Raw genomic sequence first — 16,435 nt, forward strand, 5'->3', positions numbered from 1 at the left:
ACACAAGTTCAGGTATCGGAATCGGTTTCGGGAAGCAAAAAAGTGGTATCGGGCCATCTCTAATCTGCACCTCAAACACTTGTACAATTTCAGACTTTTTTTTTTTATAAATACTGCATCTATTTATAACCAACTTTTCCTTAGAAACAGGCTGGGGCCATTCGATTAATAAGTGCTACTGATTTTAGTCCATGACTAGGCACCTCAGAGTAAATCACCCCAAAGTGCATATACATACTATATAGCCAATGCCATGATAGATATTCTATAGGCTTTGGCACCCTCTGCAGGATTCCAGAAGCACCACCAAATTAAATCTGTCAAGTGCTCTCACTGATTAAGCTTTGTGCACACAGAACATGCAAGTGTCTTCAGAAAAGCGCAATATATTGTATCAACTTGACTTAAGTGGAAACCCAATATTTAAGTCATACATTTTAGAAAAGACTTGTAGATTCAACTATAAACTCAATATACTACTTAGGCTTCTTTAATAAGACAAATTAGGTGCAAGTAGCAGTAAAGGCCTGCTTTAGATGAGCCACCCATCACCCCTACACACATTAAATGAGTAGTTTCTTGTCAAACGGTTTCCCAAATATCCCAGTTATCTTGGCAGCGATAATGTCAAATAGTAAATGTACACTATTTGTTCAATGCTTTTAACATTATCAAGTTGGTTTAAGAACCTGCTATTGGTCTGTATCAGTCTCTAGGTGGCACTGTGGCCCTGAATGACACCACTAAATCATGAGACCATTCTTTAATGGTTATTGAATTGTCCAGAAAAAAAAAAACATTTGTCACATACAACCATACAGTACAATGTAGTGAAATTTAATCTCTGCATTAAACCCATCCCAACCATTAGGAGCAGCGGACAGCCACATACAGCGTCCAGGGAGCAACTTGCCTCAGCTACTCCACGGTGTTTTATTCCTTTGTCATCACAGTATCATGGAGCAATCTGTACAAACTCCCTCTGATACAAGAAAAAAGACAGATATGGAAGTAGAGCTGGGCGATATGGAAAACCAAATATATTTTTGACCAAATACATTGATGCAGGGTTGACTATTGGAGCCTTCACTAGATATTAACAATGAAAGTTTTGATGATAATCACCAAAAATGTGAATACAATGACTAAGTGGGTAAAGGCAAATGATAAAACAGCTAGCAAGTTCAGAAAATTACATACTGTAATGCAGCCTTTAAAACCAGGAAGACAACACTTGTCATATCACAATATCCAAAATTTAAGACGATATCCAGCCTCATAGCGATGTTTATTTAATAGAGATATATTGCCCAGCCCTATATGGAAGGAAAGTGCATTGTGAGAAGAGAGCGTTTAGCCACTGATGAGACTATTGTCTCACTGATGGGAGCACCAAGGAAGCCTTTTCAAAACCGCACCCCATCGTTAGCTTTTGCTTGTTAGAGGATCTGAAAACACCCATGGTCATTTGCTGCCCTTTAAACTAAGTGGCATTTAAATCCGCTAGGATGATTTCATGCAGCAGTTTGCTTTCCTCTAGCCAGCTCAATTCCAAGTGTTTATACTTAATAGAAAATAGCTCATCAGGGCAACTATCTCGTCCTTAGAAGTGTCCTCTCTTGCCAATAAATTTGACTAAACAGCATTAAAATAATAGCCCAAAGACCCATTCAAGCAATTTCTTAGTCCGACAATGTGAGCGGAGTACTTCAAAAATACTAATCAGACCAATAATGCTCTTGGGTTCATCTTCATTGTTTACATAAATTAAAAGACAAAGAGACCACACAGCGCTTGACTTTCTCCAAAAAAGATTTATTGAACAGTTTTCTTGTTTGCAGCTGCGACCTGTGAAAAAAAAAAAAAAAAAAAAAACATGAGAAAAAAAAAAAAAAAAAAAAAAAAAAAAACATGAGGCATATTCATAAATTAAGTCCAAGAGCAGACGAGGCGTTTCAGTGCCTTTGAAAACTTGTGTTGTCTTTCAATTGAAATCCAATTACTTGCTGTGGCAAAAAATAAATAAATTAATAGTTTCATACTGCCATTGACTGTGCAAATGATCTAAACTATTTTAACTATAATTTGTGTACCGTAATAGCGATCAAATGTAAATTCCCATCTGCCTAATATTCTTCTGGTTTACCATTTACTTGTAAATTTCTCACATTAAAACCCACTCCAATATTGTGTTTGAACAGGAAATGTGCAACTTAAGGAATAAAATACTATCAAAATGCAATTTCATGGGCACTTAAGTGAACAGTTTGGAGGAGAAACTGTTTCAGTTGCTGCCAAGAACACCATGAATAGTCTTCTGACAGTACATGGCAGAAAAAGCATCACTCTTAAAAAGCTATCAGAAACTACAACACAAAGGGGATTTGTGAGGAGGTAGCAGAGCCACACAAACATGCGTTTGTGCTGCAGGTAGGCAGAGTTAGGCCCAGGTCTGCTCATCTGTATACTGCTCATTAGCATGGGTAAACAAGGAGAAAACTGGTGCCATACGGCAGACTTGCCAAGCATGTAATTCCCTCCACATGTTTACCCCCTTTACCCTTGGATTATCACAACACTGCTGCCTCTCTCCTGATTTTTGACACGGCCCAACTGTGATTTGTTTTTTAGTAGGCAAACAAACAGTGCCAGTAGTGTGCCACACAAGACACATAATTCACTTGGCTGGCAGGAAAATTTGCCCAAGGACAAGTGCTTCCTAAAGCCTTGCATACTGAAGTGACACTGGGGCCGTGTGCTCTAGCAACAGACAGGGTGTCTCATCAAAGCAAAGGGATGGTATTTCTGTGATCACACCCGCTTAAGGCATCATCCCCCCCGTGTGTCTGAACATCACTAAATCATTAAATGCCAGAATGTGTCATACACAGCCAGTCATAAAAAAAAAAAAAAAACCTGGCCAGTATGAGGTTGCGATGATATTCAACGGCTCAGGAGCCTGATACTGGAGCATTTAAACTAGCAGTAGGCTAGACCAGGCTGTAGCACACATACTAAAACTCCTTGGCACAATGGATACCATTTAAACCAGTGGTAAGTCCACTCCCATTTGTGTTTTTCATTATTGAGACGGGAGGAAACAATTAGAGACAGGTAAGAAAGGTCTGCTGGGATTCAATTCTCAGCCACTAGGATTGTTTGTGACTGCCAGAGGTCTTTACTGCTACAACAGACCTCTGCTGCATTAAGGAAATGCTCTTACTACAACTGTCATGATAAAACATGAACTAAGCCAACAATCAGACTACACAACTCGCTTCACAGACCTAGTTTAATCTCTTAATGTATAAGGCTATTGTATAAATTGTAAGCGTTCTGAATGAAATTGTCTAATAAACGTCTCAAAAAAAGGTCTGTTACAACCCGTTTCTGCACCCCTCCTATTGTTTGTCAACCATAATTTCATTTTATCAGGCTTGGCCCTTTGTGTACCGCAGGTGATGAGTGCACCATGTTAAAAGACATACTAACGTATGAGTAACTGCACATAAAAAAAAAAAACAGGATACATTTGAGTACACCGCTACTACTACTACTACTACTACTACTACTACAATAGTCTTAATAAATAATTGGCATGCACTTTGATCAGTAAACTTCATCAGCTGATCCATTTATACAGTACATGGCACTCGATGCATCCAGGAGATGCTTAAGTCATTATCAAGTATTAAAACAACTTTCATCATTTTGAAAGTTTCACCTCTACGTATGGTTTTACTCAGACTTTCTGACAATCCAAGTACTCAAATACACAAGTTACTTGAGTGTGTATATGCCAACAGAATTAGTGAAGTTAGTTTCTCACCTGGCCAGCAATTCTATCCAGGTCTCTGGTCCCCTGGGCGGTAAGTCTGCGACCACTGAGAATGAGAACAGCACACATTAAAACAGGAGAATGAGGGAACATAACAGAATACATCAACCTACACAACTTAAAAATCCATAGACAAAATGCTTAAGTCTTCAATAAATACTTCTTTACGCCACATTGGCCACATTATTATAGTCAGGGAAAGCCACATGTCAATACTCCATCCATACTCGTTGGCAAAATTCAAGCTTATGCATGTAACGGTATGAAATTTTAACCTCACGGTTATAGTGACCAAAATTATCACATTTCCGGTATTATCGCGCTATTTTTAAAAGTGTGTTCAGTATGTTCAGAAAGCACTGATAGGCCTACCCAAGCTGAAATAGTTTCAAAAAGTGTAACAATTTATTATAAATTACAAAAATATAGGCAATAGGCTTGCAAAAACGATTGAACACTGGCTACTGAAACACTGTCCCGCTGTCCGTAGGGTAAGAACTTGAACCAGAGACGTCCGACTTTGAGATCCAGGAAGATTTATTTACAACTCCAACATGAAGTTAACTATGAAGTTGTATTTGATGTTACATGTGAAGTTGGATGTGGTTCTGAAGTATAAGCAAATAATGCACATTAATAAGCATCTGACTTACTATGAACATTATTCACCAAAACTAAATGTTATAGCTACCAGCATATAACAAGAAGCAATACTAAGAATGACTCTTGCCACTGATTGGTCAATCATCTCAGGAGAGAGAGCGTAAGTGTTACTATGGCCTTTTTACAAGGCTGATAAATGTCCTGAGCGCTGTCATCTCCTCCTTACGCCATGATTCCCGCTTCAAGAAACGTACTGTAGGCTACGCAGTGCACCCGCACAGCAACTTCAGGAGACTCGGATGAAGCTGGGAATACGCAGTTTCCACACCGTGGTAATCCACCGTGAGAATATTTTAAATGAAAACGCTAATTTTTAAAACATTTTTACCGTGGTTTACCGTTACACCGCTAATAGTTACATCTCTATGCCCACATTAGCCCAAAAACACACCACATCATGCGCATGCCAACTCATGCATGCCATCAGCTGCATGTACTGCATGTACAAAGATTATACATACATTTCCAAACAAGTCTCAGATTTAAAATTCAAAAAGTGCCTCTTCATAGTGTATTTTTTTTAAACAGTTTTGTGTCTGTGAACACTTAATTTCCACTCTAACAGGCAATCAATAGAGGCACTCACCCATTGGGATCCTTCTCAATCATCTTGAGCAGCTCGAGGGCCTGCAGCACCTTACGAGCCACATTCTTGGATCCTACACTGTAATGGGCAGGGCACACTCCATTCCTCTGGCGACTTCCATAGATCTTGGTCATGGAGCCAACACCAGCACCTCCACGGAGGTACAGGTGGCGGACTGTGGATGCTGTAGGGGCAGAAGAGATGAGGGTGTTTATGATGTGGCATTAGTAACAATATGTTGCTTTGAGGGTACCCTCTCAACATGGTAAAATAGACGTTTGGATAAGTGGGCTTCTGGCCTCGGTAACAAATCAATAAATGAAAATGAATAAGTAGCGCAGTTACATAAACTTAAAACAAAAAGTAAGGAAATTTGTGTTTGGTGGATTATTTCTCTGTGGTAACAATGTTTTCTGGTACCCCCAGGTGCTGACAATCAGGTGCCTGATTCTACAACTAGTGGCCATCCCATATCTCCACAGTCTGGGACCAAACTCTATCCTCCAAGATGACAATGCTCGTCCCCACAGAGCAGGGTTTATCAGAGACTACGTCCAGAATGTGGGAGTGGAGAGGATGGAATGGCCTGCCAGCAGTCCTGACCTCAACCCCATTGAATACTTGTGGGATCAGCTTGGGCGTGCGGTTTGTGCCAGAGTGACCAACACAACCACGTTGGCTGACTTGCAACAAATGCTGATTGAAGAATGAGATGCCATCCCACAGCAGTGTGTGACCAGGCTAGTGACCAGCATGAGGAGGAGGTGCCAGGCTGTCGTGGCTGTGTATGGTTCTTCCACACGCTACTGAGGCTCCTGTTTGTTAAATGAATACATTGTTAAATTGCCAATATGTCTTGTTTCTTCAAACTTCAAATCATCCAATCCACCAAACGAGTCAATGGCAGAATAAGCTGTTTGGCATTGGCAGAGAAGATTTGGCAAATTTTTCATGGGCGCAACCCACATACTCAGCTGTGTTTCTCATCCCACAAATGCATGTTCCTTACAAATAGGGCACCATTTGAAAGGGAACTAAACAGGTTTTCCAACGATATAAGATTTATTGCCAAAAAGCATTGTTACCACAGAGAAATAACCTACCAAACACAAATTTGCTTACTTTTTGTTTTAAGTTTATTTTATGAGCAAAGCACTGAGGTCAGAGATAAACAGTGAAGAACTTGTACATCATCAGCAGTGTGTTTAACCTTAATTTCAATTACACCTTTAAGCTATGATAATAGAAGTAGGGCTGGGCGATAATATCACGATATTTTTGACCAAATACCTCAATATCGATACCGCAACAATATTGTAGTGTTGACTATTGGCGCTTTCACAAAATATTTACACAATGAGATTTTTTTTTAAATCATCATCACTAATGTGGATATAATGACTAAGTGAGTGAAGGCAAATAATAGAACAGTTACAACAGTCTGGTAAGTTCAGAAAATGATATCACTTTACTGTAATGCAGCCTTAAAAACCAGGAAAAGACGACACTTATGCCATATTACGATATCCCAAAATCGATATCTAGTGTCATATCACGATATTGATATAATTGATATATTGCCCAGCTCTAAATAGAAGAAATAGTTGTCTTTAACGTTTAAAAAAAATGGAAGCCAGTTCAGGACTTTGACCTAAGTGAATACAGCGTGTAGTTCCTTTTTAGCAACGGTTTGCAATAGTTTCTCAAAAGCATCATATGTCTTACAATTACATTCCAGGATATTGTGCAGCTGGAGCTACTGCAACGGAGTACCTTTATAGCAGGACTGTGTACCATGAAAAATCCCCCAAAAAGGCTTCTAAACCAAAAACTACACAACTGCACATGTCCCAACAGTAATTTTACTCCAAATTTCTGGAGAAATGACCAGCATTGGCCGTCAGGATTACAGCTATCTCACGTTAGTGTGTAGCTACTTAATAGTTTGCACTAGGCTAACGTAATGGAAAGAAGCAGATGAAGGCTCTGAACTAAACGCTACCCAATCGGAAATGTTTCAGCAGGAACGCGACGCGAAATACGGAAGAGAATTTAACAAATTGGCAGCCAAGATGATAACTTATCTCTGCCGTTAGCATGCAGCTACTATAGTTAGCAGTGGGCACTCTATTTAGAACTAAGACTAATAGAATATAGCAGCACTTTCTACAGTCAATAAACGCAGATAAAGGCTTTTTGACCAAATATTACATGAACGGGAATGTTTAGGAGTAATGTGACCCTGAATTGGGCAGAATTTAACACTGGCAGCCAAGATGACATTTTCAAGCCGTTAGCGTTAACACCGCAGTAGCTTAGTAAAAAATAAAATAAAAGAAATAACACTAGACCTGCCTACCTGCAGCAGATGACCAATCATAGAAGGCTGGCTTAGAGTTAGGTAAAAAAACTGTTGAAACCGGAGCGTTCAGAACAGCTTGAAATATGAACGTTTTAGCTCACAGGGGTTTCTCTAAAATACGTTTACCTCATTATTTGAGCACATTTAACATGAAAATCCGACGTAACATTGTAGATGATACGAAAAAGCATAATATGTCCACTTTTAACGTTAAGTGAAGCCCTGCACCGTGGAGTGAGGCAGACAAACCACAAGGAGGCACTAGCTTCTCGTCTCATGTGGGTTCTGATAAACACTAAATTTATCAAATTCAGTGCCCATAACACTATTTTCCAAGCTACTAGTGGTCATATTTCACGGGTTTTCATGGTAAATCAGTAGTCAAGGCTTTTGTCCCCGTTTGTCACTCTGCATGAGGAGAAAATGCTGTACTCGCGCCGTTGTTTATTTGGTTGTCATGACTTCGCACGGCGATGACGTCCTGTCACTATTCCAGTTGTAGGGATGTAACGATTACCGGTGTAACAGTAAACCACGGTAAAAATCTTGATAACAATTAGCGTTTATTTAAAATATCACGGTGGATTACCACGGTGTGGAAACTGCATGATGCCAGCTTCATCATCAGTCTCCTGAAGTTTCCGTGCGGGCGCACTGCGTAGCCTACAGTACGTTTCTTGATGTTGGAATCATGGCGTGAGGAGGAGATGACAGCGCTCCTGACATTTATCAGCCTTGTAAAAAAGGTCTCTCTCTGATTGACCAATCAGTGACGAGAGTCAGCGCTTTGATCTCCTACCAATCACTCATCATTCCGGTTTTCGGACTTGAAGTCATGTGTGTAGCCCAGAACATAAGTTAAAACTATTCTGTAGCTTGCTGAACCGTCATGGGTTTAACTGCCTCGTTATCTGTGTAAAGGTTTAACCTACGTTTATTCATATTTCAATAAGTGTTCTGCTACAATGTGGATAAGTTTAGCCCGTGTTACGACATTACATTTATTTGGAGTGAGAGCTATATTATCGCCTTGATAATATTGCTGTTGCTGTGTTTCTTATTGCATAGCTGATTGTTTAATATTACTTGTGCAGCCATGTGTTGATATTCAGGTTGTGTAAGGGCAATTTGCTAGCAACATGCAATCGCCAGTAAACAGACTAGCGCTGTGGATCCAGCCGTGCTTAGCTATTAAAAGGTGTATTACATTAGTCCGTTATGGATATGTGTGCTGTAATAGATGTGGCTTATTCTCAGTTTGTGTTACTGAGCAATGTTACATTTATGTTAATTATTACAGAGAAATGAATGTAATTCTTAGTATGGTTTCTTGTTATATGCTGGTGGCTATAACATTTAGTTTTAGTAAATAATGTTCATAGTAAGTCAGATGCTTATTAATATGCATTATTTGCTTATACTTCAGAACCACATCCAACTTCACATGTAACATCAAATACAACTTCATAGTTAACTTCATGTTGGAGTTGTAAATAAATCTTCCTGGATCTCAAAGTCTGATGTCTCTGGTTCATTTCTTACCCTACAGCGGGCCAGTTTTCAGCTTGGGTAGGCCTATCAGTGCTTTCTGAACATATTGAACAAACTTTTATAAATACCGCAATAATACCGAAAACCGTGATATTTTCTTCACTATAACCGTGAGGTAAAATTTTCATACCATTACATCCCTATCCAGTTGCTAACCCTCAAAGGGGACAGAGAGCGGACGACCGTTCCCTTGAGTTCAGTGGAGCAGACAGCTCTGCTAAGTAGTGTTATTACAACTTCCTAACATTTCATAAAATTGCAGAAGCACTGTTCTTTAATAGGCGGTCAATCATTCTTGAGATCACAAAAAAAAAAAAAAGAAAAAAAAAGAGACATTTAAATGGGTATCAAATCACAGCAGGATTTGTGCTGACATTTATGAAAGTATGCCCATGCTGCATTCATGACAGCCACAAATTACCACATGGAATCTATAAACTTCTACATATAAACCCACTTAGAGACATTAAATGCAGTAAGAATCATTGGGGGAGCATCAGCTTCCTAACACCAGCATGTGGGTGAATTAAATTGCTGTGTTGTATAAATACTTATGCAACCATCTTGGAACATTTACAAAAATCTTTGTCTTTCTAGTGTCAAAAGAGACCATTCAGAGGTCAGTGGGAAGGAACATAAATAATTGGACTTACCGGCTCTGATGTAGAACCAGTTCTCATCGCTGGGGGCCAGCTCCTTGTGCTTACCCAGCTTGACGAGGTCCACCCAGTCAGGCACCTTCAGCTTTCCTGACCTGGGGACAGTCGAGAAGTGTGTAGCAAACTAACTTTGTTAGCACTGCATACAGCTAAACATTATATTCTGGTAAATTAAGGTAAATAAATAAGTTCGACAAAAACTACAATTACATATGATCACTTGAGGGTGCATTGTCTTTTAGAAATTCCAATAATAAGATGTGTGGAAAACAGAATACTAACTTTTTCAGGAAAGCCGACAGGGCACGGACAAACTCCTGCTGGTTGACGTCTTTCACTGTGACACCTGGCATCTAAATAAGATAGAAAAGACAGACATTCACGTTACATAAATCAACTGCTGACACACACAGGAATAGACTGCGAGTTAGTTACTCAAATACAAATCCTTAAGGATGCTGTTCACTGTCCGTTAGAAATAATGTGATCTTCATGCCCAACGTGATCTTTAACATAATATTTGAGGCAGATCACTCTTTTGATCTGCAAGTAAAGACTTTTTTTAGGCATGCTTCTTTCAGCTTAATTTCTCTCTTCTCGTCTATGGTAATGCACTGATGATGATGATGCAGCCAGAGCTCCCTTCACTGACTAACGTGCGTTCATGGACATCAGAAAAACATTTTTCCGAGTGAAAACGTCATCATTCACATCACTTTTTATGGGAATCAGAGGTGGGAAACTGGGGCTAGATTTTGCTAACCGAGTTTCCCAGTTGGTGACGCGTTGACAACTGACGTTTGATGTAGGCAACTTTGGTTCACTGAACATATTTCAATGACAAACTGTTTATTGTCGACAAACGCCTCTGCCAAGAAATATACAGACATAACATGTTTCAAATTATTCATAAATAGGCCTATGTATGAAAACTTATCCGTGTCCTTTCCCGTTTGTTGTCCTGCAGATAACACAAACAAACATCTGCCCATGTGCTGTTTGGATGCTCGTATAAGAAAACAGCAGCAAATCTTTTGTTATTGTGGCCTCCACATTTTCACACACCTGATGCTCTAGGCTACGGCCAACCGTTGGTGGCAGTCATGCAACAAGTTGTTATGCCAAACACCAATATAACAGAGGAAGAACACGCATCCCGACCATGTGAACGCTGTCAGTCGGAAAACAGTTTCTCCTGTGCTAGCCAACTGGCTGCCTGTCATGTTCCATATTGATTTTAAAATTGTAATAACTTTTTTAAAGCATTAAATAAACTTGCTCCAAATTATATGAAGGATTTATTGACCACCTATGTGCTTTTGCTTAGATCAGTGGATGCATTTCTGTTGTGACTGGGACTTTGCTGTCAGAGCCCCCAAACTGTGGAACACTGCCTACTGAATCAGACACCCACATTAGCATTTTTAAAACTTTATAAGGAAATGGTTTATGAATATGTAATGTTAGGTTTATCATCTCTCCTTGGTCCATTTATACATTTATACATTTTTAACTTTATCCTTCGATGTTAATGTTTAATGATCCCTGTTTTTGGGGATTTTTTTTCATTGTTATAGTTTGTTTTTAATATTTTTTCTGTAAAGCACTTTGTAATCTTGTTAAGAAAAGTTCTACAGAAATAAAGTTTTATTATTAGTTGTATCTAGCTATAATCTAACGTAAATAAAACGTGCGAGATGCATAATGACATAGTTTCTTCGGGGTTATCAAATCCGACTATGATGTGTGGACATGACTGACCCGCTCTCTTAACGTACTGATGTAGCTAATTGCTAAAATCGAAATGGCAATTTAACAACCCAAGCACCAAGCCAACAATTTAGGTCTGATACATTTGCTACATGTGTGAGGGATCTTGGTCACACGCGTTCAACCAGCATTGGCTTCCCCTTACAGCAAGGATGTAACGTTAACCGCTGACTGACTAACGTTAGCTGACCAGTCTCAGGACAAGCACCATTTAGTCGGAAACCCTAGCCATTTACAAAGACAATTCACGGAGATCTCTAAACCCTTCAAGTGATATCCATGTTGGCAATATGCATATTTACTTTACATTTTAGCAAGAAACGCAAAGCTAGATTGGGACAGCTAACGTTAGCCACTAGCTAGCGGGCCTCAACGAGGTAGCATGGGGGCAGCCATCACAAACAGGACCTATTCTATGAGCGCAACATTCAAGAAAAATCCTTATAAGTAACAAACAAACAAGTCTAATATCTTCACGTAAAGCTCAACCAATGTATTACTCTGTACGTTATATCCCAGCTGACCACCTTTCGTGGGTAAATGCTATAATTTTGAAGCAAATTAGTTTCACATAACCGAGGAAGAAATCTAGCGCTTTACCTTGCTTGTGGACAGCGAAGGGAAGAGGGTGGAACGGGGTTTCCAACTGATGTTAAAACGGGCAAATCTCGTTCCATTACGCGAGACTGGAGCGTTGTTTTTTTCCATCGATGCAGCTCATCACATCCATAGACATAATACATCTATCTACCTAGGCTAGGCTTTATCTATGACATCTACCGGCTACGTTATAATTGTGATAAAGGTAAACTTCGAGAAGCACAGACTAGACGTTTTGATCTCCCATATTCGCTGAAATACAGCTTGTACTGTTTTACCGTGAACAGTTAAGAATTGTAATCGTAAACAAAACGACAGAGGCAGAGTTCATTTTGAGATTGAGATTTGAGATTCTGGTGCCACAAAAAAATGAGGGTATAGGCTACAGAAAAGATAGACTGTATTATTGTAATAGCCTATAGTATTTACTTATTAGGATTCTACTTGTGTAATCTGTATTCCCTCTGCCCTCCTCAGGATTCCCACTTTCAATTAACCAACTATCTTCAAAATTGCAGCAGGCAAAAGTGACTTAGTTCATCTTTGTTTTTTATTTATATTGTGGGTATGTTTTTGTGAAATACGGCTTAATTGGGCTCAGTGTGCACCTGCCTGGAGCCTGGCCCTTTTGTGTGGGAGAATTATTTGTATAAACATATGATACGCTTGGGTGAATTTCTGGAAATATAAAGCACATTTTCCAGGCCATAACTGTCCTACAGTTCAATTAAGCTGCATTTGCATTTCTTCTTCTTCTTCATCATCATCAACTCATCCCAACTCCATCAAAAAACACATTGTCTTTGGAGTAAAGAGCTACCTCTTAATTTTCTTTTGGAGATTGGAGAAATTGGAGAAATCAAGGAAAATCTGAGTAACAAGGTTTTGATAAGAGCGATGAATAAACCTTATTTCTACATATGTGTGTACATGCTCAAATATGTGTGTGTGCTTTATTTACATATTTCCCTAGCTGGTGGAGGTGGTGTTGCCCTTTGCACATCTCAGATGTAAAGAGCAACATGCTCCAACATTGACACAGTTGATATGTTTGCAGAGACAGGAGAGAGAGATAAAAGGCAGGTGGATAAGCAGAGGTTTATGAATCAGGTTTATACCTTGTCAGTGGGGGCAGACAGCTTAAAGTGAGAGAGTAAGAGATAGAGATCCTGGAGGGAAATAAAAAGGCAGCCAAATCATCTAGAGGATAGATTATAGAGCTTTGTATAATCTGTGTCATCGCAGGGCTTCACAACAGGTAACTGTACCCTTTTTCCTAATTTACTGCTTTGATATAATATCAACATCCTGACTTTTCAACTCTCTAAAAACTCTGACCATGCTGAAAGCTTTGGCCCTACAGCTTACATGTTGTTTCAAAGAGCTTTATTCATTAATTAAGGCAAATTAATTACACTGGGAGTGACCAGCCACTAATTTGAATTGAAAACTCACACAAGGTGGATTAAACTCCATTCATTTCTTCAGTAAATCAATTTTGCCAAGGCCCTTCAAGACGTGAGACAGGAGACAACTGTGTAAAGGGATTATGAAATGGTATAAAGAGGTGATTTCAGCCAGTTACGATTATTAGAAAAAAGTGACGACTGACGCAGAATGTTCTGAAAAGTTCAAACTAATTGGACAGGTGTTATATTGCTCTGGCAAATCAGCTTTTTCCATATTCATCCACTCCGCTTTATGTGAGACCATTGTTTGAAAATGCACTAAAATTAGCTGCCAATCATTTTTGAATGCATTTGCTGGAAATACTCACTCGGGAGTGTGGTGTGCGCTTGTGTGATTGAGTGTAAGTGTTTATGTATTTATGCATAAATGTCTAGGCTTGTTTGTGTTTCAGGGGGTGTGAGTGTGCGAATGGTGGGCCATGGGAGATGAGAGGCAAAACAGAGAACAGCAAAACAGGAAAGAAAAGAGAGTGTTAACAGTATTTTACCACCCAGCTTGGTGCTCATTGCTCTATGTTTGCATGGTGCTCACATCCTCTGTGGAGAAGTTCTGTCAAGTCTGGTCTGGCCTGACCTTTTCACTCTCTAGGCACGTTTACAGCTCTCCTATACCTATCAAAATATCTACTCTCCCCCTGCCCGTCTCTCTGCTAATAGTGTAAACTTTCACATCTTCATCACATTCACATCATATTCTCTATCCTTCCACATCTGTGACCTACACCCCTGTGCTTAACCTCTACATTTCCTCTACCCTTTGTCACTCAGTTCTCATTTGTATTCTTTCTATTCTTTGCAAGAATAGAAATGCAAGTTAACGCTGCAGGGTCTTTGCTGAAAGACACATGTTGGATGTAGGGCAGGAGTGGCAACTAGAGTGAGAATGAATTATGCTGTATTTGCATAAGCATCTATACATTTTTCTTTCATTTTTGCTCTTTCACATCATTATCAGTAATTACTTTTTAAACTGTACCCTTTGCCTTTATCTGTCTCTGTCTTTTTTAATCTCCCCAGACATGGAGTTTTTGTGGCTGTACGCCCTGTGCCAGTGCATCCTATCTGTATCTTTAATTGTGGTGAGTGTGAGGTTGTGCATGGCGGTCAGTGGCAGCAGTACAGTGGCTGATGTCCAGGAGGGAACCCAGGGGGCCAGGCCCCAACCCGGGAGTGTCTCATGCTGTCTTCGGCTGTGCCTGGGCTGGGTGGGTGCTGTAGGGGGTGCAGTCGGGGTCCCTGTGAGAGTGTTACTCAACCTGCGAACCCCACAGTGTCTGTACACATGCATAATCTTGGTGTGTTGCCCCCTGCTGGCCAGGCAGTTTACCATGTTCCTGTTAATGATGCTTACACTGGACAGTCACCTGCAGTATCACTTGGCAGACAGGTGAGTCGAGAAGTCAGTTTAAGCATTTTATTTTTGCAGGGACTGCGCACAATTAAAAGTAGATGCACCAGAGTTAGCTGGCAGCTAGTTTAGATCTAATTTAACATAAATACTATTAGGATACATTGCATAAAATGCATAAGATATTTTTCTCAGAAACATAATAATAAAGCATCACATACTACATTCTTTAATACTTTCTTGTATGTGGTTGGGTGAGGGTGAAATGTGGGTGGGACAAGTCAACACTTTCAAGCGTGCTTTCAGCAGGAAAGGAAGCAAATTAATATGAGTAAAAAAAGAGCAGCAAACATTTCACGATGTGCCATTGTATGGCATACTGTTACATCAAAATAGGCTGTTTTATCCCTGCTCATAAGGCTGCTTTTTATTACACACTGCTTATACCGCCATTTGAGAGACAGGGGTGAGTAACTATCAATAGGCTCAAAGGCTCTGAGGCTATTCGATGTTTGATTGACAGTGACCTACAAATCCAGTCTTTCAGTGGAAGAGAGACAGTATTATGTCTTTTTTTGATGGTCTCCAATAAGATGGGATTTTTGTACACATAATTCAGAAGCAGATCTCTTCCAATAGTCAGAAAATAATTTTAAAATGAAAATGCCCTTTTGCTAAGGTGAGTCATATGTATTTTGGTGTTATTGAGAGATGAATTTTGAGGCAGTGTAGGACTGTAGGAACTGATCATGTTAATTTCTTTCTTCAGTTTAAGGGCATTTGAGTGCAGTTTTATAAACGTTATTCAAACATGTCCACCTCCACATGTTTGTGAATGCCAGATATTCCTCAGTGATGACCCGTCAACGAGCTCTCTGTGTGGTTCTGCTGTGCTGGGTGGGCTCGGTTCTGTCCTCTTTCGCCCAGTTCATCGGCTCGGACATCCTCGACACCTGGAGAAGAGGCAAGACTGGTTCGGACACAGCTGGCCTCGGGCTGGACGGCAACTGGACCACCTCTTTACCCCATCTTACCCCTTCCCCACCGCCTAAGTACCACCATGACCGCAAGGTCATTGGACAGTACCTTCCATACGGAGGCTTCCTGTCAAAGTTTTATGTGGAAGACATGCACAACTTCACCTATGCTGAGATTCACAGCAGCCACTGGGGAGTGTGCGCCCCTGACATCATTTTCAGTCCCCAGTTCCTGGTCTATGTCCATGGGATGACAGTGTTCATGCTCCCCTTGCTTTGCCTGCTGGTCATTTACCTTGACCTGCTATGCATCAGGCCCAGGAAGACTCCTTTCAGTCATGCAGACCCCACTAAACATGACTCCCTCAGGGTCCGTTCCCTGGCTCTGTCCCTCTCCCTTTTAGTTCTGCTGTGCCTGCCGCTCCACATTATCCATGCCCTCTTGCTTTTCACCCCCAGTACCAATCTTCCTGCCTGGACTCATGCAGTTGCCACGTTACTCTCCCAGCTATACAGCCTTGTGCCCCAGATCCTCTTCACTCCTCCTCAGAAGCAGGTGGTGGAAGAACGGGCATGCTTTCCTCCTTCTGTTGCCCACCTTCCACCTCCAGT

At 40.3% G+C, this 16,435-nt stretch overlaps 1 protein-coding gene across 1 annotated transcript; it reads right to left on the reverse strand.

The window, feature by feature from the left end:
• Positions 1-1,794: 1,794 nt before the first annotated feature.
• rps19 (ribosomal protein S19) lies at positions 1,795-12,139 on the reverse strand. Its single transcript, XM_039805592.1, has 6 exons — positions 12,030-12,139; positions 9,942-10,012; positions 9,654-9,754; positions 5,088-5,271; positions 3,830-3,884; positions 1,795-1,848 (listed from the first exon to the last, which is right to left on the reverse strand). The coding sequence occupies exons 1-6, from the start codon at positions 12,135-12,137 to the stop codon at positions 1,816-1,818; spliced, it is 552 nt and encodes a 183-aa protein (XP_039661526.1). The 5' UTR covers positions 12,138-12,139; the 3' UTR covers positions 1,795-1,815.
• Between the last annotated feature and the right edge of the window lie 4,296 nt (positions 12,140-16,435).

This window comes from Perca fluviatilis, chromosome 7, assembly GCF_010015445.1.
Source record: "Perca fluviatilis chromosome 7, GENO_Pfluv_1.0, whole genome shotgun sequence".
In the NCBI taxonomy this organism is placed as follows: domain Eukaryota; kingdom Metazoa; phylum Chordata; class Actinopteri; order Perciformes; family Percidae; genus Perca; species Perca fluviatilis.